The sequence below is a fragment of the Saimiri boliviensis genome, chromosome 5, assembly GCF_048565385.1.
Source record: "Saimiri boliviensis isolate mSaiBol1 chromosome 5, mSaiBol1.pri, whole genome shotgun sequence".
Taxonomy (NCBI): domain Eukaryota; kingdom Metazoa; phylum Chordata; class Mammalia; order Primates; family Cebidae; genus Saimiri; species Saimiri boliviensis.
Genome location: NC_133453.1, coordinates 21,752,767 through 21,776,951, shown reverse-complemented (window position 1 = coordinate 21,776,951; position 24,185 = coordinate 21,752,767). Strand labels below are relative to the sequence as shown.

At 55.3% G+C, this 24,185-nt stretch overlaps 1 protein-coding gene across 13 annotated transcripts in view; it reads left to right on the top strand.

Moving 5' to 3' along the window:
* The first annotated feature begins 8,026 nt into the window (after positions 1 to 8,026).
* SPEG (striated muscle enriched protein kinase) overlaps positions 8,027 to 24,185 on the top strand; it is a 60,518-nt gene continuing 44,359 nt past the window's right edge. For 3 of the 13 annotated variants that reach the window (XR_012517610.1, XM_074398981.1, XM_074398985.1), the window contains exons 1-5: positions 8,027 to 8,581; positions 17,519 to 17,548; positions 18,144 to 18,233; positions 18,316 to 18,652; positions 21,472 to 22,769. Coding sequence is in view for 11 of the 13 variants with exons in the window: in XM_074398981.1 (XP_074255082.1) it covers positions 8,194 to 8,581; positions 17,519 to 17,548; positions 18,144 to 18,233; positions 18,316 to 18,652; positions 21,472 to 22,769 (2,143 nt within the window). In the remaining 2 variants the exon portion in view is untranslated. Of the gene's footprint in view, positions 8,582 to 15,573; positions 15,615 to 16,614; positions 16,658 to 17,518; positions 17,549 to 18,143; positions 18,234 to 18,315; positions 19,177 to 21,471; positions 22,770 to 24,185 lie in introns of those variants that run through there. The other 10 variants (XM_039469585.2, XM_074398988.1, XM_039469584.2 and 7 more) reach the window with 8 other exon arrangements.

Genomic DNA, 24,185 nt, shown 5'->3' with positions numbered 1-24,185 from the left:
GCTGGCCCCTGCCGTCTTGACTGCCAGGTCTCCTCTGGGGTCCCTGGGGCCCTGTGATACCACCTACCACCCTGAGATGGACTGTACTGACTTTCTGCCCAACCAGACTTTCCTCAGGGCCTCACATCCACTTCCGTTCCCAGAGCCGCCTGGCCTTGCTGTCTGTATGCAGCGCATGGGGCAGGGAGGGCTGGACAGGGGCTTTTGTTGGGGAACCACAAATACCTCTCGCTGGGCTCCAATTCCAGGACTGGCCCCCTTATGCTCCCTTTCGCACCTTCAGGTCAGCCAGGCTGGGGGATACCACCTGCTATTCTTTTTGAAGGATGTAGCTGCTCCCCACTAACTGGCTCTGAAGTAGGGTTCCCCCAGTCCCTTCTCCAAAGAAGCCAACAGCCCCTTTCTTTCTTTTTTTTTTTTTTTCACTCTTTTTATTTTTGAGACAGCGTCTTGCTGTGTCAGCCAGGCTGGAGTGGAGCAATATGATCACGGCTCACTGCAGCCTGGACTTCCCGAGCTCAAGTGATCCTCCCATCATAGCCTCCCAAGTAGCTGGGACCACAGGTTCACGCCACCATGCCTGGCTAATTTATTATTTTTTTTTGTAGAGGCGAAGTCTCTCTATGTTGCTGAGGCTGGTCTTAAATTTCTGGGCTCAGTTGCTCCTCCTGCCACCTTAGCCTCCCAAGCGTTGGGATTACAGATATGAGCCAATGGTCTCTTTCTATTAACCCTTTCCAATACCATTTTTATACACAAGTCCCAATTCAGAAAAAATCATATTTGGAAAAATGGAAAAATCTATTCTGTGCTTCGATAAGAAGGTTCAGTACTCTGAAGAAGTCACTTTGGTCTCCATTCATCTATAATTTCAATGCCATGCAATGTCAAAATACCAAAGAGAAATTTTAAGGGAATTGGAGAAGGTGGGAGAGGGTTGTAGGATAGATGAAAAAAAAAAAAAAATTAGGAGGCTGGGCAGTTTCTCCACCTACAATCCCAGCACTCTGGGAGGCCAAGGCAGGAGGATCTCTTGAGCTCAGGAGTTTGACATCAGCTTGGGCAATGTAAAAAGACCTGGACTCTACAAAAAACAAAAAAATTAGCCTGGCATGGTGGCGTCAGCCTGTAGTTCCAGTTACTTGGGAGGCTGAGGTGGGAGGATCGCTTGAGCCCAGGAGGTCGAGGCTTCATTGAGTTGTGACTGTGCCACTGCACTCTAGCCTGGGTAACAGAGTGAGATTCTGTCTCAAAAAAAGAAAAAGGAAACAAAAAATAGAAAATCATAGAACATCAAAATATATCAGAAGGCTATGATAATCAAAACAGATCTGTTAATGAAGAAGACATATAGAAATATTAATGAACAAAATAGAGTGTTTTGAACAAGACCACACAAGACATACATATGTTAAAGGAGGCATTTCAAATTTGTGGGGAAACCTTAAGGATTCAGCGTAGGGTTTGGGGTAACTTGATAGCTAAGAGGTGGGGTAGCCGGCAGAGTGAAGGCTGTGTCTCTTTTACTCCTTCTAAAAAATACATTCTAGTGGATCAAAGATATAGGAAATGATGGATCCATGTAGGTCTCAGCCTTCAAGTTTCTCCTCCGAGATTTCAGGGATTATCCTTTGAAGGAGTCAGGAAGAGGGTAGAGATCACAAAGATAATAAGCTCAGACAGTTTGTGTGTGAAATAAACCTCAGGAGGTTTTAGTCTTAAGGTCTTTAACCTGACCTTCCAAACTGACTTTTCCAGAAACTTCCAAAAGCCTCTCTGGTGTCTCTTCCTTCCTCTCCTTTAATGTGGCCCTGGCTGGCAAGTCACCCCTCTCTCTAAGAAGGCCCCTTCTCTGTTGTAGTCCTCATCTTTGCCCTAAGAGGACCTGGGGTGTAGCCGTGGGTCCCCTCCCTCTGCCACTGGCGACTCATGTCCCCCAGTGCTCAAGTAGGGTGAACCCTACAGGCCCCAGAACTACCCCGATCAACCTGTAGAGAAGCTCCACAACGAACGTCGCAGGAAATGAAATTGAAAGTCCCATTTCTAATGTCGTCTTTGCACCGGGACGGAGGAGGAGGAATGGGTAAGGGGCTGCTTATTCTTGAGTCCGTTGGGGGCCCTGGAGTCTATGCCAGCCTCTCCATGTTGGACACACATGGGAAGGGCTGGGCCCAGGTGGTCTAGACGGGGTGTGTATATCTGTGAGTAGTTTCTGGAATCCTTCTTCCTTCTCCTGAATGAACTATGTACATTTATCTGTCCCACAAAGGATAAAGGGACATATGGGTCAGAGGAGGTTTTGGAGGCAGCCCCCCTTCTGCCCCCTGCCCCCCGCCCCCTGCCCCGCCAAATGCTTAGGTACAGACTAGTCACAAAGGTGAAAGGAATGTAGGAATCTTAGGCTCTCAGCGTCGGACCTCAGAAGGCTCCCAGGCAATGAGCCTTGCGGTGCAGAAACTCCCTTTCAGCCCTGCCCCACATCCTTCACGAGCCTTCCTCAAACTCTGCCTGAGTGTCTCCAGAGCCAGGGAACTCACTGGGTCTTTGATAGCCCCTTCCAGCTGGGGACAGTTCTGAAAGAAAGCTCTTCCTTCTCAGCACACCTGTCTCCCGTGACTGCGACCCACTTGTCCCCAGAGAATAAAGAAGACCCAGAGCCACTCTCTATCCCTTAGCGGGGAAGAATTATTTGAGCACAGCCTGCCTGGAACTAGAAATTCTGGTTCTAATCTTTGCCTGTTTTCTTGGGAGCTGAGCAGTGACCAAAGGAACCCAGGGAATGGGCAAATATAAACCAAAAATGATTTGGGTTTCAACCGGGTACAGTGGCTCACATCTATAATCCCGGCACTTTGGGAGACCAGGGTGGGAAAATCACTTGAGCCCAGGAGTTTGAGACCAGCCTGAGAAACTGCAAGACCTAGTCTCTACCAAAAAAAAAAAAAAAAAAAAAAAAAAGCAAGCAGGGTTTGCTGGTGCTGTTGTGCACCTGTGGTCCCAGCTACTTGAGAGGTCAAGGCAGCAGGATCATTGGAGCCTAGGAATTTGAGGTTGTGGTGAGGTATGATTGCTCCACTGTGCTCCAGACTGCATGACAGAGTGAGGTCCTGTCTCTTAAAAAAAAAAAAAAAAAAAGGGTCCTATTGGGTCCTGTGTGGCCATATACAGACAACCAGCTCTTCAGCGTGCCCCTCCCCTGCACATCCCCACACATACCTTATCAACTCTATGGCAAAGCCTCTTCCTGCTCCTTGGGCTCTGCTGTCTTACCCTTCAAGACTCTGAACATTGAGAAGTAACAGTGCTCACAGAATGCTGACTGGCTCTCTGTCAGACCCGACGGACCAGGCCCCGACCAGCTCTGACCCCAGTGGACAGGGTGGAACAGAGCGGATCGTGGAGGCAGATACTGTATGCCAGGACTGATGCTTCAGCAAACACTTTCCTGCCTGTCTGTCCACTCTGGGTACCTTTTCACCCCTTGTCCTTTGAGGTCCCTGTCCTGTTCCACTCATCCACCCTTTCCCTCCTTCCTCTCACCGCAAGCTCGCCCAAGGCACATCTGCAAATGCATCAATAACCTTCGATTTAACACCTAAAATGTCAGCTACCTAAGGGTAGAATTTTTATCCATTTTATTCACTACTGTATCCCAAGTGCCCAGAAAAATGCCCAGAAGAATAGTAGGTACTCATTAAATATTTAAATACTTAATGAATGGATACCTACTGGGCACTTTTACTTACTTTTATCTAAATTAAATATTCACTAGGAAAGGCTGATGACCCCTCCACTTTATTCACTGATTTAATGAACATTTACTGAGATTTTCCCATGTGCCAGGCATGCGGTACATCATTATGACTTAAGAAGTGCTCAGTGGTCCAGAGAGGTAGGGTGACCTGCTAAGGTCACACAGCAGTCTGTAGCAAAGGAGGACTGGGCCCCAGGCTCCTTGGCCACTGGAGCTCAGATCTCTTTCCATGACACCACAGGCTTGTGATTGCAGGGCAGACTGGCAGTACACGTACCCAGCCAGGCGCCAGGCTGCAGGGCACTGTGGGGCCCACACTATGGGACAGGCAAATGCCTTGGAGCCAGCTGTCCCAAGTGCCTGGCCTGGCCAGAGCCTGACAGCCTCCAGCTGTCACAGATAGTGTGGGCTCCTCCCAGAAGAGGGCACCAGTGACTCGCATGGATCTGAGCCCTCCCTACCCAGGCCCACAGACTCCTGCCGGCAAATCAACGAACACCCCAATTATGAATCTAGGGAGGCAGAAGACAAGTCATGTTCCAGGCTCTGTGCCAGGCCCTTTTAAATAGTTAATATTCATTTGAATATTTAATATAATAATTTAATGCCATCACTACAACCTAAGTCAGATCATGTAATTCTGTTCAGAACCCAAAGATGACTTCTCATTTCTTCATGAACGAAAGCGCCATGGCCTGCAAAATTCTAGCCCATCTGGCCCCTGCTGCCTGTCTGACTCATTTCCCTCCTCTCTCCCCTTTCTCCCTCCAGCTTCTCTGGCCTTCTGCCTCTTCTTGGAGCTCACCAGGCATATTCCCACCTCTGCCTGAAGCAGCCCTCCCAGACAGCTGCATCATTTGCTTTCTTACTCAAGATTGGCTCAAATGTTCTCAATGGGGCCAACTCCAGCTATACCCTGTTTGCAAGTAGAGTCCCCTACCACACTCACATCTGCCTTAAGCTTTGTCCATAGTACTTACCTCCTTCTAACAATCTTTACAGGTCCCTCCCACCGCCCCTCCCTCCCTCTCTCGCTCCCTTCCTTCCTTCCTCTTTTTTTTTTTTTTTTTTTTTTGAGATGGAGTTTCGCTCTTGTTACCTAGGCTGGAGTGCAATGGCGCGATCTCGGCTCACTGCAACCTCTGCCTCCTGGGTTCAGGCAATTCTCCTGCCTCAGCCTCCTGAGTAGCTGGGATTACAGGCATGCGCCACCATGCCCAGCTAATTTTTTGTATTTTTAGTAGAGACGGGGTTTCACCATGTTGACCAGGATGGTCTTGATCTCTTGACGTCGTGATCCACCCGCCTCGGCCTCCCAAAGTGCTGGGATTACAGGCTTGAGCCACAGTGCCCGGCTCCTTCCTTCCTTTTTATTGAGATGGGCGTCTCGCTCTGTCGCCCAGGCTGGAGTGCAGTGGCACAATCTCAGCTCACTGCAACCTCCACCACCCGGGTTCAAGCAATTTTCCTGCCTCAGCCTCTGAAGTAGCTGGAATTACAGGCATGCACCACCAGGCCTGGCTAATTTTTTTATTTTTAGTGGAGACGAGGTTTTGCCATGTTGGCCAGTCTGGTCTTGAACTCCTGACCACAAGTGATCCACCTGCCTCGGCCTCCCAAAGTGCTGGGATTACAGGCGTGAGCTACTGCACCCAGCTTCTTTCTTTTTATTGTTATTTGTCTCTCTTCTCAAGTGAAAGCAAAATGGGAGCAGGAATCTTTGTTTGTTCACTGCTATATCCTTAGTCCTTAGCACAGTGCCAGTACATAGTAGGAACTCAAAAATATTTGCTGATGAATAAATAAAAAATACTTTGTGGATGAATAAATGAATAAAACCCTGAGTTGGTTTTAATTATCTACCTCCATTCTATAGATAAGGAGACTGAGGCTTAGAGATGCTAGGTGACTTACTCAAGATCACATGGTTCATTTAGTCAACCAACTAACTAACCAGCCAACATTTACAGTCTACCCACTGCATTCCACACACGTTTAGTGGCACAGTGTTGGGTGGCTTTGGGTTATTTGTTTTTCGAATAGTCTCTAGTCCTTTTTTCTTGATGTACCATCAGTTTGCAATGACTTCCCCCATATTTTCACCTTCTAGAATTCAATGTACACTTTAGAATTCAATTCATCATCAGTGGTTGCCAGGGATTGGTGGAGGGGAGTGTGACTGAGCCCAAAGGGGATACACAAGCTAATATCTGGGGTGATGGAATTGCTCTGTATGGTCCTGGGGTGACAGATACATGATTCTACACATTTGTCAAAACCCAGAGAACCGCACCTCACAAAAATAAGCTTTAATGTATGCAAATTATTAAAAAATTATTCTTCAAGGCTCTTAACCTCTATGGATGTAATTCAGTGTTTAAATGGTTCCTCCTGTATTTTTTACACACACTCTCTCTCTTTCTCTTTGACTTCAGTATCCCAGGATAAGGGCGGGGAAGAGGAGGCAAGGGGAAGAATAACATTCTCTGTCTCTGAATGATTCATGGCTCCTCTCAGCCCTTCCTGGGCTTCATCTTTTGGAGCTCAAGGTCAGGTCTGGGTCTCCCACTTGGACTTCTTAAAAATGTTTTACTTTGTGATAACTGTAGATTCACATGCAATTATAAGAAATAGTATGGAGAGATCCTGCATACCCTTCACTTGGTTTCCTCCTAGGGTAATATTTTGTATGACCATAGAACAGCATCACAACCAGGAAAGGGGTGTTGGTATAACCCACCTACCTTCTGCAGGTTTTACCAGTGTTACGTGCACTCTAAGTGTGTGTATACAAATACAGATGCACATTTAGTTCTATGAAATTTTATCACTTTTATAGATCCACGTGGCCACCACCACTGTCAAGATATAGAAAGATACAGAACTGTTCTGTTTTTTTAAAAAATTACTTATTTATTTATTTTAGACAAAGTCTCACTCTGTTGTACAGGCTGGAGTGCAGTGAAGTGATCTAGGCTCACTGCAACCTCTACCTCCCAGGCTCAAGAGACTTTCCTGCCTCAGCCTCCTGAGTAGCTGGGACTACAGGAATGAGCCACTACACACAGCTACTTTTTAGTATTCTTAGGAGAGACATGCTTTCATCATGTTGGCCAGGCTGGTCTTGAACTCCTGAGTTCAAGTGATCCACCCACCTCAGCCTCCCAAAGTGCTGGGATTACAGGCGTAAGCCACATGCCCAGCCAAGATACAGAACTGTTCTATCACAAAGGTCTCATCTGGACTCTTGATGTTTCTCAACGTGCAACCTTTGGACACATCAGAATCAGGTGAGTCATTTGTTAAATGTGCAGATTCCTCCCAGCTCAGCCACTGAACCAGCATGGGACAAGAGGGCTGGGAATCGGCCTTTTAACAGGCACCATCCTCGGAGAACCAGCACTTGAACCGGCCCTCATTTCTATTCATCCTCCACTTCGTGGCTGCCAAGAGGATCCTCCTAAGACACAGCTCCCACCGTGCTTTTTTCTGGCGCTTAAAATTGTGCAGTGGCGCCCCCTGCTTTCCGGGTAAAGAAACCAAAGCCTTAGCAACCAAAGCCTTCTCCAGGCCCCACCTCCCTTCCTCCACTCACCCCACCCACTGCGGTTCAATCCCTCCAAACCTCTCTAATTCCCAGAACGCCTGTGTTTTCATCAGGCTCATTTTGTTCATGCCGTTCCCTCTGCCTGGAATGTCCTGCCCACTCTTTTCTGCCGATTGCAACCCTATTCCACCACCCATTCTTACAGATGAGGACTTGGAGGTTGAGAGAGGTTTGGTGTCACCCAGCAAATAAGGGCAGGGCGCGCTGGGGCCCCAGTCCACCTGACTCCCAGGCTCCTGGTCTTACTATTCGTCAGCTGTAATGGAGGCGCCGGGGGAGGCCAGGGTCCCTCTTCGGAACTGTCTGCTCACCTCCACTTGGGCCTGTCTCCCCAACCACCTCTCAGGCGTCTCACCAGGACCATTCCTCTTCCTCCCCTCCCAGCCGAGCGGGGCAGGGATGAGGGGTCTGAGAGGAAGGAGGAAGGGAAATGGGACTGAGTCCAGGGGTACCCTGACTCCCTGCAGTGGGTCGTCTGGGGGCCAGGCACGTTCGGAGGAGAGAACCTGGAGCAAATACCCAGGGACTCCCTCAAGCCAGGCCGCGAAGAGGGCTCCTGGAGGGAGAGAAGGAGCCGAGTGGAGTCAAGTCCCTCCTCTGCTGCCCCCTCCCTCCACGGCTCCCTCGCAACCCGAGCCGGGGGGCCTAAAAATAGCCCCCAGGCGCAATCGCCGGCCGCCCCGGTGACCTTCTGGGTAGCACAGGCCGAAGGCGGGCGGGCAGCAGGAAGGCAGGCCGCCGGCCCCCCAGACTCATCTCCCAGGGCACCGTCCCGCGGGTGCCCCCGTGGCCGCCCGGTTCCGGCGTCCCTCCAGCCCAGCTCTCAGTGGCCATGCAGAAATCCCGGGGCACGCGAGGCGAGGACCAGGGCACGAGGGCACCCCCCAGCCCCGGGGTGCCCCCGAAGAGGGCCAAGGTGGGGGCCGGCGGCGGGGCTCCCGCGGCTGTGGCCGGGGCGCCGGTCTTCCTGCGGCCCCTGAAGAACGCGGCGGTGTGCGCAGGCAGCGACGTGCGGCTGCGGGTGGTGGTGAGCGGGACACCCCAGCCCAGCCTCAGCTGGTTCCGGGATGGGCAGCTCCTGCCCGCGCCGACCCCCGAGCCCAGCTGCCTGTGGCTGCGGCGCTGCGGGGCGCAGGACGCCGGCTTGTACAGCTGCGCGGCCCAGAACGAGCGGGGCCGGGCCTCCTGCGAGGCGGTGCTCACAGTGCTGGAGGTCGGAGGTAATGGGCAGGTGGGGGCCGCGCCCGGTCGGGCGGGGTGTTTGGAGGTAGAGAAGGGCTGCCCAGGCCACGTGGGCGAGGTACTGGATACTGGTTCCTCTGCCTTCTTCCCAGGTGCCCTGGCTTCTCGGCTCCCTGGCCCCCAAAGTGAGATCCACAGTCAAGTTGAGGGCAGGGGGTGTCAAGGTAGAGAGGCTCTCCCCAGAAAAGTCAGAGGTCAAGGGGCAGCAAGCAGTTGGTAAATCAAGCCTGAGACCCACTCCCGCCTCCCAGGGAATTCTGGAGTGGAAGTTCTCATTCTCCTGTAGAGCGAAGCTTCCTGGAGGAAAGGGTCCCCTTCAGCTCCATAATTTAAACATGAGATCGACCCCCCAATCAGTGCCTTAACAGGGCGTGGGTGCATGTCTGAAGGAGGGGGCCAGCTCCTCTGGTCCAGGCCGCACTGTTGAAGGGATGGCTCAGAGCTCCCTGCAGGCCACTGCTGAGGCAGGGTTGATGTGATCAGCTCTAGGCAGGGTGGAAGAGGCCTATGGGTGGCCACGTGTGAACAGGGTCCAGGGCAGGAGGAGGCGGAGCCAGGACCAGGCCCCATGGGCATGAATGGAGGTGAGCGGTGGAGAATCCACATGCAGGCGTGTGCGTGCGTGGGTGCTATGGAGGGCTCTGGACTCTGAGCGGTGGTGCAAACAGATGAGGGATGTGCACGTGGAGCTGGGATGGGACGCTTGTGGACCACATCTACCTGAGCTTGCAGAGTGGATGTTTCCAGAGCATGGGAGGGGGATGCTTTGGACCAGCGCTTGGCCCCCACCCTTAGATTTCCAGGTTCAGTGTGAAGAAAAGGCTGAGAGTCTGAGGCAGAAGGGAAAGGCAGGAGGCTGGGCTCAGTGCTCATGGTCCAGCTGGGGCTACCATGGGGGCCAGGCCAGAGCTGTTAGCCTTGGGTTTGCTTTGAGGCTTCTTTTTGGATTTCCTCAGTCCTTGAGTAAACCAAATGGTTCTTCTCTAGCCAAAGGCAGAGCCTTGGGCAGGCTGAGCCTTGAGAAACAGAATTCTGAGGAAGTGGGCAACAGCTGGGGAAGATGGCAAGGAGGTGGGGGTTCACTCCCCTGGTCATTTTTAAGGGGAACATGTCACTTCCCTGGGTGCTGTTGTGCAGGGGTAAATCCTTGGAGGTGGGGGAGGAGGCACAGGGAGGAAAGCCCTCAGCAGCGGGTAAGAAGGCTCTAGGGCACAGCTGAGTCAGGAGAGGCAGCCAGGCTGGCCTCCCTCTGTCAGCATCTCCTCTCCCCCAGCCCTGCCCATCCTCCTGGAGTCTCTGTGGCCAGGCCTGGGCTAGAGAGGACCAAGACTGGCTTCTCCTGGTTGGCCTAGCACCTGGACAGTTACAGGCTTCCCCAGCCTGGGGTCAGGGGATGGGGTGCATTCTAGCCAACTTCGGAGCTGGGGAAGGTGTGGACTCCTTGGGGATCTCAGCTCTGGTCCCCCCAGCGGCAAAAGGGGCTGAAAATACAACATAGATCAAAGGGCAAGATAGATGAGTTGATGAGAATAAGATTCAGGGAGAGATTAGGGAAGGGACAGAAAGAGCTGAGACGGATAATAACAGTCATAATGTTATTTCAAGTTGGAAGAGATCACAGAGAATTGCAGCTCCAAACACATTCTTTTACAGTGAGGACCCTGTGGGCTGAAGGTCAGGGAGATCTGCCTAGCATGTACTAGTCTAGTTAGAGACAGAGCTAGTTATGGCCATCCCAGAGCTGAGAAGTCAGTCCTCCTGGTTTTGGCTCTGGGGGCTTTGTACTCCTCAAGAAGCTCTGAAGAGAGAGGAGGGAGAGTGTTGGGAAAGTAGTTGTCACATGATTGGCCCAGGCCTGGCATTTTTCTAGATGGATGACTCCTGGCCTGCCCTGGTCCTTCATAGTGGGAAGGGGTGATGAAGTGTGCGAGCCGTTTGCCCAGCCCATTGGCAGTCTTGGTGGAGTGGTCAGCAGAGCTGAGCCTGGTTGGGTGTACCCAGACAGAGGCCAGCGGGGCAGTGTGCAGGCTGGGCTGCTCTGGTAGAACAGCAGGCTTGAGAGGCTTGGGGTGAGAAGAGGGCCCTGGGTGCTGTGGGGCTGGATCCGGGGGCCCTGTGACATTCATAGAACAGGAAGAGGGTTGGACTGCAGCAAACCCCCTTTGAGAACATGTCCCGGTTGTACAGATAGAAGGTGGCAGCACAGGTGGCAGCCTCAGTCTGTCCCACTACAAAGAACCATGTCTGTAACTATGACACCTATCCCACATGCTCTGGAGGAGGGAGGGGCTTTGCTTTGGTGATGATGGGGGACTGACTGGGGGAATCTGGCTTCCTACCCCTTCTGTTGCCCACCCCCACCAGCCCCTGCCCAGCTCCTGCTCCAGAGCAGCCGGGCGAGCAGCTCGGCATTGCTCACACTTACTCATGGAAAACTTTCTTGGTTGGAAACAACAGCAGGAGGACTTCAGGGTACTCGAGGAAGCCAAGCAAGGACCTGGCTGCAGAGGGAAGAACACGCTTTCCTGGCTGGGACTGTTGGCTCAGCAAGACAGAATGATGCCAGGTTCCTGGCACTCCTGAAGCTGATTATGTTAGCACAAGAATGGAAGGATTTGGGCATGGCTCTGGAAGGTTGGGGCCATGAGAAGGAGAGTGGGCTACAGCCTGAAGAGTTTGGAGGATGGGAACTGGGATGGAGGGTGGTGCTGAGATTTGGGGGTTGTAGAAATGAGGAAAGAATAGGAAACAAAGGGGCCAGGTGTGGTGGCTCATGCCTGTAATCTCAGCACTTTGGGAGGCCAAGATGGGTGGATCACAATGTCAGGAGTTTGGGACCAGCATGGCCAAGATGCTGAAACCCCATCTCTATTAAAAATACAAAAATTAGCTAGGTATGGTGACCGGCACCTGTAATCCCAGCTACCTGGGAGGCTGAGGCAGAGAATTGCTTCAACCCAGGAGGCCGACGTTGCAGTGAGCCAAAATCACGCCATTTCACTCCAGCCTGGGTGACAGAGCTAGACTCTGTCTCAAAAAACAACAACGATAATAATAATAATAGAGAACCAAGGAAGGGAAGATGGCAGAAATGCAGGATACATGTGAAGGCATCCTGTCTCATTTAATTATTTAGTCTTCCAAACCCTAGCTTACTGTTATAACCATTATTCATATAGGAAAGCTGGGGTTCAAAGAGGAAATTTATCTAAGTTCCCATGGCTAGTGAGGTGCCAGAGACAGGTCCAAAAGACAGGTATGTGAGTCTGGGTCCACACTTCCTGTCCATTGAAAGAGAAGTGTGGGAAGACTGTCAAGGATTTATCACTGTTACCATCTTTCTTCTGTCAATATCCCCAAATCCACCTCTGGCCTAGTCTGTAAGATAGGCAGGCATTCTTCCTTTCAAAATATCAGGCTCCCACCTGCACAGGCTGAGAAGCTACATGCAAATCCAGTAACCACAGCAAGTGCTACCCTCAAAGCTGCGGGTATGAGTGTGTGGCTGAAGGGCAGACCTGGACTGAAGGGCAGAGGGGAAGCAGGGGAGGGCACAGCCGAGAGAAGGGGTGAGCTGGTGATGCTCACATTGCGTGTTAGCTGGAGCTTCATAGCCAGGGTCTACAAGATTCTGGTGTTAATCAGAAGGGCCAAAGACCAATACATGGTAATGAACCATCCCGGGGACTTGAAGGCTTGATGGGGAGAGCTTACGGATAGGGAGAAAGGGCCAGTTTAGGCAAGGAAAGGGTGGAGGAATGTACCAGAATGTACCAATACCTGTGTTGAGGAATATTCTGCAGTTATTATCTTTTTCACTGGGAATTTAGAATGTCTGGCTAGAGAAGCCAGGTGGAAACTAGTGTGGAGCTGGGAGCGGGTATGGAGAGTGGTAACAGCCATGCGTGCCTAGTGCTGACCAGAGAGCCGAGGGGAGGTCAAGAGTGGGAGCAGAGAGGAGCTCTGGGACCCCTTCTGGGGAATCCTGAGTGGAATGAGAGATGGTCAGTTCTCTGGCTGAAGACCTCTTGGAAAAGAGTCTGGGTTAGGGCAGAGAAGGGGGAAGGCTGGATGAATGGAAACTGCAGGAAGATTTACTGTCCTCATTCCTGTCACTGTTCACCCTCTCCACCTGCAGCTCTGCCACCCCCTCCCATATTTATTGAGTGCCTACTATGTGCTTTTGATCCACAAATCAGGGGGTTAGGGGAGACCAAGATTTATGTCCTCCAGAGGATTCCTTTCTAGTGAGGGGAGACAGACAATATGCAATAAACATAGTAAACTGTATAGTATGCCAGAAATACAGAGCAGGGTGGTAAATGAGGGGAGGAGGGAGAAACTGAACAGAGGCAGGAAAGAGAGCAGACAAAAGGGAGGTGGGGTGGGAGCTTGTGGCTCTGAGTGGGGTCCGTGTGAAAGGTCAGGAAGAGCATGAGGATTTGGATTTTCTCTGGTTAGAGGGCATTGCTGGTGGTGCAGAAATTGGAAGTCTGGGTTTGGGGAAGTGGCAAGGAGACATAACTGCCCAGCTATGGAAGAAAAACGGGGCAATCTGGGGCCGGCTGGGGAGGCCCACCCGGAGAACATGTTCCAGGCCAGCCCTTGAGGGGTGAGCAGTGCTGACCCAGGGCAGGAACACAGAATCCTGCCGGCCCCTCCTGGGCCCAGCTGTCCCGTCACTCACGCCCGCTGCCCATTGGTTATTTTTGCTACGGAATGTGCCAGCCCCTCGGATTCTCCTGGGGAACAGGGGCTCAAGTTACCCCCCCGTCACTCAGCTCCCCATCTGTGAGTGGGTGTGTTTAGAGGTGTATAGGGAAAGCACCTGTGGGTGTCCAGGGTCCTCTGGCTAGAATAAGCGTGAACACACATGTGCCCTCTCAGTACATGTCCTTGTGCATGTGTCTGTACTGTAATTTGCTTTGATGCTCTAGAAAACAAGAACACCTGTATGCACCCAGAATGTACAAGACACGACGTAAACTTTAGAATAAAGGAGCAGCCAGGCGCCGTAGTTCATGCCTATCATCCCAGCATTTTGGGAGGCCAATATGGGAGAATAGCTTGAACCCAGGAGGTCAAGACCAGCTTGTGCAACATAATGAGACTCCATCTCTACCCAATATTAAAAAAAAAAAAATTAGCTGGGCATGATGGCATACATCTGTAGTCTCAGGTACCTGGGAGGCTGAGGTAGGGGGAATCTCTTGAGCCCACAAGGCCAAGGCTGCAGTGAGCCATGATGGCACCACTGTACTCCAGCCTGGACAACAGAGTGAGATCTAGTCTCTAAAAAAATAAAGAAATCTAAAATAAAAATTTTAAAAAGGGGCACAAACTCATAACTGCAGGGGTCAAGTAGAAACTGAAAATGAGGGAGGTGCTCTCAGCCCAAACATTGTGCAGGCTGAAAAAACTCAGGAGTCTCTCCCTGCGTTTATTTTATTTTATTATTACTATTTTTGAAGCAGAGTCTCGCGCTGTCATCCAGGTTGGAGTGCAGTGGTGCGATCTCTGCTCGCTACAACCTCCACCTCCTGGGCATAAGTGATTCTCAGGCATCTGCCTCCCTGCTGTATTTACTTTAGAGCCAGGGATTAAAGTATTCAGCTTGTGAGGCTGTATGGCCCAGTCACAGTGCCTAGGTTGGAATCCTGCCTCCCTCAATTTATTGGCTGTGTGGCCTTGGGCAAGTAACCTCTCTGTGTCTCAGTCTTTCTTACCATGAGGATTAAATGAGCTCATTCACATCGGGTGCTTAGCACAATGCCTGGTACATACCAAACATGCAATCGCTGCTAATAGTTACTTAATAGTCACCACTCAGAAACTAGGATTGGCACTACCTGTCCACACTGGGATAATTCCCATCTCTGGCACACGTGGAGTCCTAGAACCTGTATGGCTTTGGCTAAGTGACAGGACTTCTCTGAGACTCAGTCACTTGTCAGTGAAATGGGTACGGGATTATTCATGAGGATTTCAAGCTCATGGGGTTGTTGTGAATGAGGTAACATTTGTAAAGGGCCTGGCACTTAGTAATTGCTAAAGAAACCGCTATAACGGTCATGGGGAGGAGAGGATTTTGTGTATGCAAAATGTGCACAGTGCTGAATAAGAAAGGCAGGGGTGGGGTGGAACACACGCAAAAATTTGGTGAGTGTGCTTACCTGTGAGTGAGAACACTAGCCAGCTTTGTGAATAATGGGGGTACTTCTGTGCACCTTAGCTTCTGTGTATGAATGTATTCTGGGTAGGTGGCCGCGCAGGGAACAATCGAGAAACTCGAGGTAAGGCGAGATAAAGCCCTCTTTGGCTTTCTTGTGAAGCCTGGGAGTTTTCACAGTCTGAGTCCCCACCCGCCAGGACCCTTGCCCTGCATTTGACTTAGGCGCCCCCACCCGGTGCTGTGCCCTTCGGCTAGTTCAGCTCTGCCTGGCACAGTGTGTGTGGGCGAATGTTTGTGGAATGAGCAAGTCGAGATGCTGCTGACCTTCCAGAGAAGCCCCGCGGGGGGAGCTGAGGGCGGCAGGAGGCCGCGCTGGGCTGCCAGAAAGTGGCCTGAACTAGAGGCCACTGCACCGCTTTCTGTGCCTCAGTTTCCTCATGTGCCTAGGCCCCAGGAGGTAGATGCAGGGTGGGGGTGCGCGGCTCTCGGCGTCAGGAGGTGGCTGGTGGCCACATGGGGAGGCGGGTGAGGGCCGCCCCAGGGAAAGCAGGGGAACAGAACAAGGAAGGGGCGCCAGGTGGGGTGCAGGCTGGCGGGGGAGGGGCGGACTCCAGCGCCGCCGCCGCCGCTGCCGCCGCCGCCGTCGCCGCCTTACCCCCACCCGGCTCCCGAGGCCCCAGGCTCCTTCCGCCACCCGCGCCGGCTCCCGCCCGCTCCCCAGCTCGCCCCCGGCCCCGCCTCCGACTCCGCCCCGCCCCCGCCCGTCCCCTCCTCGCCCGGCCGCCGGCCCGGCCCCCTCCCCCGCCATGAAGAAGCTGTGGGTGAAGAAGCGTTTCCAGGTGAGGGCTCCGGGGGCGGGCGGCGCCGGGAGGGGGCAGGGAGGGCTGGGCGCCCCGGAGGGAGGGCGGGTCACCGCGGCTGGTCCCGGGGGAGGGGGCGCTAGAGCCGCGCCTGCCCCACCCGAGCCCCGCTGAGGGCGGCGGGCCAGGCGCGATCTGGGGGCGCCCGGGTCTGCGTCCTGAGCGCGCAGGCCCCTCCCCGCTCTGAAAGACAGACCCCCCCCCACCTCCTTCCCCGATCTCCCGCAATCCCCGCGACCACCGGGGGAGGCCCCCGCTGCGGCGTTAGGCGTGGCGCGCCCACTTGCTTCTTTGCCACCTCTTCTCTCTCCTCTGTCCAACCCGAACCCCGGGTCCCGGCCCCCCGCCCGGCCTGCCCCAGCCCCCGACTCTGGAGCCTTCCATCTTCCGGAGCTCCTGAAAGCAACGCACACGGATCCGCGCTGAGCTCAATACATTCCCCAAGCCCTGCCCTATCCTCCGCGCACCCGGGCCTCCTGCATTCTTGAGGCTCTGACCCTCTGCCCCCGTCATCCTTCCCCCACCCCCTTGACACCTATCCAGGTATCTGTCCTTCCCCCAGCAGGAATCTGTGCCCTCGTTCCTCCATCTCCCAGTCACTCAAACACCCCGCACCCCCATCTTCTTCTCCTCACTGAGCCTGACTACCTTGTCTTCTATCCTTTCTCTGGGGCTGTTGCCCTAGTCCCGGGCCGTGAGCCTCTGTCCAGTGGGGAGTCCCAGCTTCCACCTGCAGCCTGTCATTCTCTCCTTCCTCCCCCGCTCCTCCCAAGAGCCCAGATGGGTACCCCGGAAGAAGGCAGGAGAGCCATTCCCTACAGGGGAAGCTGGTCACTCTGGGTCTCTGCCCACCTTTCCTCTCACACACACACTGGCCAGGGAGTGAGTTTCCGCTTGATGTCGCAGGTCTGGATGGGAGGCAAGGGGACCTCAGGAACAAGCCTCCCCTCAACTACTCATTCTGGCTTTTCTCTTTCAGAAAACCGGCCATTCCCGCCGGGCCTTTGGCCGACTCACCCATGGTGCGTGGACCGTGGGCGTCCCTGCTCTAGCCCATGCCCATTCCTCCTCTTGGTCCCTGTCCCTCTGTGAGGCATTAAGGCCCTGAAGGCAGCCCATGAGATGTGGGACCCTCCCACACACCCCAACACTCATCTACCCACCCAGCCGAGAAGGCCCCGTCCCTACAGCTGAGAGAGGACCTGGCCGCCGGGAGGGCAGCTCGACAGTACACCCCTGCATGGGCTGGGTACCCTGTTCTCCATGCCAGGCCTAGTGGGGAGGAGTTCATTCCCATGCTTTGGCAACCAGTACATGGCTTCTGCTTCTCATGGCACCCAGAGGGAAACTGAGGCACAGAACCTGATAGAATCTGGGAAAGTTGAAAATGTGCCTAGGAACCTTTGCTCCTAAGCTAACCACTGGGCATTTTTGAGGATGATTCAACAGTAGAAGAAAAGGGACCTTGAGGAAGGTGCCTGTCACATCATGATGCAGACAGATAAGGGGCTGGTTTGCAAGGAGGGGTCGAAGCACACTACAACTATTACAATAGAGGGTAGGCCTGACCCCTAATGGGAGGCCCAGGTCTGTGGCTGGATTGGACACAAGCAGGTGTGTGTGTGTGTGTGGCCAGTGGCAGCACCAGTAAGTGCCAAGGGTACCAGAACCACTGGGGCAGCTGGAATAACCAGCCCAAGTATGGGGGTCCCAGTGCTGGGCACATCTCAGGTATCTCCCTCCCCACCCATTGCCATAGGGCACCTCTGGGCACTGAGTACCTCACGCCCCCTCTGTCCTGCCTGCCCTCCATGCCCTACCCCAAAAACGCTCTGATAACAGTCTGTCCCTGTCTCTCTCCTGCTGCTCCTATGGAAGCGAAGTTTTCCGCTCCTGCAGAAAGCAAAGTTACGGTAGGAAACTGGCTCCTGCTCCAGCCCCTCCGCGTCCCCCCTTTTCCCATCAGACCCTGGCCTCTCCTCACCCTGCCTCAGCTGCACTCGATGCCTTCCAGCTGGTTTGGGGTAGAGGACAGGCTGGCCCTGTGGTTGGTCGAATGCCCTGGCAGTACGACTCTGAGGTGACTCCTCTTTGTTCCTGGGGTACTGGAACCCAGACTTTAGAGCCTTGGAACCGAGGACTTGATGATTTTGGGGGCTGCACAGGGGCTTAAGCTTTCACCGACAAGGGGAGGAGGGAGAAGGGAGGAGGCCCTGATCGTCCATTAAGAAATGGACAGTTGGGGAGTGGGTGGCAGTTTGGAGGGCCCTATGGAGGTAAACGTGAGTACCCAGGGGCCCAGAGATGAAGCCAGGGCGCTGGCATGGGAGGGGTTATCCTGAGCAGCCCAGGCTGGGCAGGGGATGTGGGGAGCAAAAGAGAGGAGGTACTGGCAGCCCTGCCAGTGAGAAGATGGAGCCTGCTGTTGGTGGGGAGGCAGGAGGCGACAGGGAAGAGTTGGAGGCAGAGGGAGGAGGGCCCTGCCCACACAGACCCCTTCTTCTCCAGACTCAGAGACGGCTGAGGATGACATCAGCGATGTGCAGGGGACCCAGCGCCTGGAGCTTCGGGATGACGGGGCCTTCAGCACCCCCACGGGTGAGCTCCTGTGGTGTACAAAGAGCAGGCAGGCGGGTTTCCCACAAGGGGTGCCTCTGTCTCACAGTGCTCCTTTCTCTAGGGGGCTCTGACACCCTGGTGGGCACCTCCCTGGACACACCCCCGACCTCCGTGACAGGCACCTCGGAGGAGCAAGTGAGCTGGTGGGGCAGCGGGCAGACGGTCCTGGAGCAGGAAGCGGGCAGTGGGGGTGGCACCCGCCGCCTCCCGGGCAGCCCAAGGCAAGCACAGGCAACCGGGGCCGGGCCACGGCACCTGGGGGTGGAGCCGCTGGTGCGGGCATCTCGAGCTAATCTGGTGGGCGCAAGCTGGGGGTCAGAGGATAGCCTTTCCGTGGCCAGTGACCTGTACGGCAGCGCATTCAGCCTGTACAGAGGACGGGCGCTCTCGATCCACGTGTAAGTAACGGCCTTACCTGGGCCCGCACTGCCTCATCTCACCATGCTGTCCTGCGCTGCCCTCACTGCTCTGTCAGCCTCCACCCATCATCCTACCCCATCCATCTCTCTGTGCACTTCTTCATCCCCTGCTGCCACTCCATCTTCCCACACTGCTCCCTCCTCTTCCTGAGCCATCACCGCCCACATCGCCCTGCTCCCACCTGTCCTGGCTCACTGTGCCATTTCCACAGTCTCCTGGACCTTTCTGTCCCTTCCTTGTCTCCTCCAAGATCTTCAGTTTCTCAGGGGCCCTCTTCTGCCTCACCCATTCAGGCTCCAGTTGTCCCCAGGATCCCTCCCCCCACCCGGAGGCCCCCTCCGTGCCTGCTGTCTCAGCAGCTGCTGCCTTTTCATCTCTGCACATTCCTGTTCCCATGTGGGCCTTTTTCTGGGAGGAACAGAACCTTTCCACACGGCAGCTCCCGGGAGAGCAGGAGAAAGCAGGGGAGCAAGCGAGCAAGCAGGAGAGAGAAGAGTGCGAGGTGGCCAGGGGCAGATGGGTCGAGGGGCCTGTGAAAGCAGGAGGCCGTGGGCTGGGGGTGGCAGGGGGCTGGGAGAGGGAGGAGCTGGCAATGGGGCCAGGCTGGAGGGAGGGGGGCAGTGAGGGTGGCAGGGGTCTTGCAATGAATGATTTCTCTTAGGGGAAACCCCTAAGTCCCCGATGGTGGGGTTCAAGGTTGTTCCTGGAGGGGGTGTGAGGAGTGGAGGTGTTGGAGTGAGGCACTGGAGCCATTTTTGGAGATCTGGGGCTGGCAGATACAGGAGGAAGTGCTAGAGTGGAAGAGGGGAGTGGCTGAGGATAGAGGTACTGGGGACATTTGGGGAGCTGAGGGGGCCCTGGTTTGTGATGGGTATGGGTGTGGGGGGCAGGTACCTTCATGGAGGAGAAAGAAGGGGCCTGGTGGAGGAGGCTGTTTTGAGGGTGGGTAGAGTGGCTAGTGGTGGGCAGGGGAGAGGGCCAGGGCCCGGCCAGGGCCACGGAGAGGCTGCCCTGGCTTATCTTGTTGGGCTTACCCTGCATTCCTGTGCCCTGGACTCGCCTTTCCCTCCCTGCCTTTCTTTACCAGGCCCCAGCCAGAGCCTGGAGTTGCTATGGCAACTTCGGAGGAACCCATTTCCTTAGTGATGTCTGTGGTACAGAGCCTGGCCTGGAGCTCAGAGCTGCCGGCAAGAGGCCTCCTCTGCTGTCCTCAATTTATCTCCAGGCCTCACCCATTTCCCAGAGGCCCTTCCCTGGGGACTCTGCCGCCCTTCCCCCGGAATAGACACTGCCTCCCTAGAGGTGGCCGGCTGGGGTTTCTGTCCCGCAGGGCACTCTGCATTGCCACCACCCCTTTTAGCCCCAGTCAGAGGTGGGTCTGTCATATGGGTGGCTGACCCAAGTAGGCTAAAACATCCTTAACTCTGACCCCGAGAACTGCTCGTGGCTGGCACCCCACTACTTGTCTTCCCTTCTGTGGCCATGGAAACCCAGACACTTTGGAGGGAATAAGGGCTGAGAATTCCGACTACCTGGGTTTCAAGCCTAGCACCAGTAATTTCCCAGCTGTGTCACCTTGCTAAGGCACTTAACCTTTTTTGTGCCTCAGTTTCTTCATCTGTAAATGGGGGTGATCACAGTTCCTACCTCACAGGGCTGTTGTTGAGCATTAAATGACTCAATGCATTTTAAGAACTTGGTACAAGCCTGGCACACAGGAAATATTCAATGAGCCATTTTACAGGTTTTTACTAAGCTCTCTCCAATGTGTCAGGTATGATAATATATCTAATTCCTTTCTTTCTTTTTTTTCCTTTTTTTTTTTTTTGCTAATCTTTATGTGTAATGTGCCCCCTCAACCCCTTGAGGGTCCAGATGGGGAAAACAGACCCAGCTCTTGAGTACCAAAGCTTTGTTAAGTGAAAGGGATACTCTGGGGTGACCGGCTCCTTCCCTCCTCTTCTCCCACACTCCCTATTCAGGCCCACTTAGTAGCTATTTCTGAGCTGAGTTATTTCAGAGCATACCCCTGTGGGGGGCCTTCTGTGCTTCTCAGGGGGATTTCCAAGTACTCAAGATAGCTTTCCCAAGGGAAGCTCAAGGCAAAGGCCTATCCTGGGGGTTGATTGAGCAAAGGACTAGGAGCCTGGGCATCCCGTCGCCACCTGCTGTGTCCCATCAGTGCGCTGGTGGTGGTGGCAGAGATGGGCTCAGGTCTTCACAGCAGCCAGGGAATCCTAGGGATAGGCCACTGCTCCCCAAAGGCTTGTGCCAGGTCCAGGAAGCTGTTGCTTGGCTTCTAGGGGCCACCAGGAGGGGGTGTGCCCTGCTGAGGATGGGCAGGGGTGTGGGGGCCAGCTGGAGGCTGGAATGAGTGGGAGGCTGCATTCCTGAGGGCGCCCGTCCCCACCCCACCCTCTTGTCTTTCCTCCCCACTTCATCCTTTGAGTTCTAAGCCTCATTCTTTTCTCTCCCTCATGCTTAGTTCTGTTTCTGCTGTTTTTCGGCTTCCAGGGCTGGGGGAAGGAGGCTGGCCCGAGTCCTGGGGCTGAGTCCATAACAAGACCCAGCCATTGGCCCAGTCTTGTGATTCCAGAGCCGCCAGCCTCTCCCCCAGCACCTGCTCTGGCTGTGCGCTCCTTGTGGGCGGGCGGGCGGGGGGGGGGGGCAGGAGGATCTGGCCCATGTCACCCCCAAGCCTGCCCAGCATGCCCACCACCCAATCCCTGTCACAAACTAAGGGTCTAGGAGGGGAGGCCCACTGAATACTCGACCCCTCTCCGTCTTGGTTCTGCAGCAGCCTCCCTCAGAGCGGGTTGCGCAGGGAGGAGCCCGACCTTCAGCCTCAGCTGGCCAGCGAAGCCCCGCGCCGCCCCGCCCAGCCGCCTCCCTCCAAATCCGCGCTGCTTCCCCCACCGTCCCCTCGGGTGGGGAAGCGGTCCCCACCGGGACCCTCGGCCCAGCCCACGGCCACCACCACGTCATCGCACCGCCGAACTCAGGAGCCCGTGCTGCCCGAGGACACCACTGCCGAAGAGAAGCGGGGGAAGAAGTCCAAGTCGTCTGGGCCCTCCCTGGCGGGCACCGCGGAGTCCCGACCCCAGACGCCGCTGAGCGAGGCCTCAGGCCGCCTGTCGGCGCTGGGCCGCTCGCCTAGGCTGGTGCGCGCCGGCTCCCGCATCCTGGACAAGCTGCAGTTCTTCGAGGAGCGACGGCGCAGCCTGGAGCGCAGCGACTCACCGCCGGCGCCCCTGCGGCCCTGGGTGCCCCTGCGCAAGGCCCGCTCTCTGGAGCAGCCCAAGTCGGAGCGCGGCGCGCCGTGGGGCACCCCCGGGGCCTCGCAGGAAGAGCTGCGGGCGCCCGGCAGCGTGGCCGAGCGGCGTCGCCTGTTTCAACAGAAAGCGGCCTCGCTGGACGAGCGCACGCGGCAGCGCAGCCCGGCCTCCGACCTCGAGCTGCGCTTCGCTCAAGAGCTGGGCCGCATCCGCCGCTCCACGTCGCGGGAGGAGCTAGTGCGCTCGCACGAGTCCTTGCGCGCCACGTTGCAGCGCGCCCCGTCCCCTCGAGAGCCCGGCGAGCCCCCGCTCTTCTCTCGGCCCTCCACCCCCAAGACTTCGCGGGCCGTGAGCCCTGCCGCTACCCAGCCCCCCACTCCGAGCAGCGCGGGGAAGCCGGGGGACGAGCCTGGGAGGCCCAGGAGCCGCGGGCCGGCGGGCAGGACGGAGCCGGGGGAAGGCCCGCAGCAGGAAGTTAGGCGTCGGGACCAATTCCCGCTGACCCGGAGCAGAGCCATCCAGGAGTGCAGGAGCCCCGTGCCGCCCCCCGCCGCCGATCCCCCCGAGGCCAGGACGAAAGCCCCCACTGGTCGGAAGCGGGAGCCCTCGGCGCAGGCCGTGCGCTTCCTGCCCTGGGCCACCCCGGGCCTGGAGGGCGCTGCTGTACCCCAGACCTTGGAGAAGAACAGGGCGGGGCCCGAGGCAGAGAAGAGGCTACGCAGAGGGCCGGAGGAAGACGGTCCCTGGGGGCCCTGGGACCGCCGGGGGGTCCGCGGCCAGGGCAAAGGTCGCCGGGCCCGACCCACCTCCCCTGAGCTCGGTAAGGCTTCAGGGCGAGCTGACAAGGTGCCTGGATGCGGGTCGGGATGGGGTGCGTTTGGGGAGATCAAGACTGCTCAGCAGGAGCCAGGGGTTGGGGGTTTCGCTTGGAGCTGCTCGTCAGCTGCAAGGGTGGGTTTGCCAGGGAAGGCCCGGACCCAGGGTGGACTCTGAGTGAAGGATTGTGACGGTCCTTGTGCTAGGACTGCCACTGGTGAGGCTGAGTGTGACTGTTGTGATGGAGGCTGGGTGGGGCTGAGATGTGAGCTAAGACTGGTGCCCAGTTGCCCGCCATAGCTCCCCTGGGTCCAGTAGCCCGCTAGGCTGTCGGATCAAGGACCTCTAATGGACGAATGCACTGGTGGGAACCTAAGGACCCCCTCCATACCCCTAATCCCTCTGTGCGGGAGAGATGGTAGATGGTCTCAAATAATTTGCAAATCCCCGTTACAGACACGCTTTGGGCCAGAGAACTCTTTACTCTGCCCCTCCCACCCGGGCACCATCCGCTGACCCATGTGTAGCCGGGCAGCCTTCCCTTCTAGCCTCCTCACCCAGGCTTACACCCTGCATGGCTGAGCTGACTGTGGTCCCTACACATGCCTGCCTGTGTGTTGTCTCCCAACCTTCCCAAGGGTGATGACCGACATCACCAACAGAATACCTCTGAACCCCACCCCTCATCCTGTGCATCGTCTCGAGGCCCATGCCAGGAACCAGGCAGAGGAAGCCGTCCTTGACCCACTTTCAGGGCTCCTCCAGGGTAGATGCCTCTAACTGCTGCTCCTGGGAGACCCTGCCAGGATCTCTCACATTGCACTTACTACTCTGTGTTTTTATTCATCAAAATTGTTTTACATTTAAGTATTGCCACCTCAGAATCTTCAGAGATGAGTAGGCCCCTGCCCATGGTCCTCCTGGCCACCGTTACTGCAAACACACAGCCATGTGCCAGCATTGTGTTAACTAGGCCCTTATTTCATTTCACCTTCTCCATATTGGTGGCTCTGGTGAAAGCATTTTTTTTTTTTTTGAGACGGAGTTTCGCTCTTGTTACCCAGGCTGGAGTGCAATGGTGCGATCTTGGCTCACTGCAACCTCCGCCTCCTGGGTTCAGGCAATTCTGCTGCCTCAGCCTCCTGAGTAGCTGGGATTACAAGCACACGCCACCATGCCCAGTGAAAGCATTTTTAATGGCCCTGGCCCCAGGGCAGGGGCCATATCCCCAAGACACACACAAGGCTGGCCAATTCATGAAGTCAGTGATATTTGTCTTTAGCCACCCTCTAAATGTCAGCTTCAGATGCTCTTATCCCCTCCATCTTACAAATAACAAAACTGAGGCTCAGAGAGTCTATCTCATTTGCCCAAGGTTTTGTAGCTAGAAAACAGCAGAATTGGGATTCTCACTGCTTTT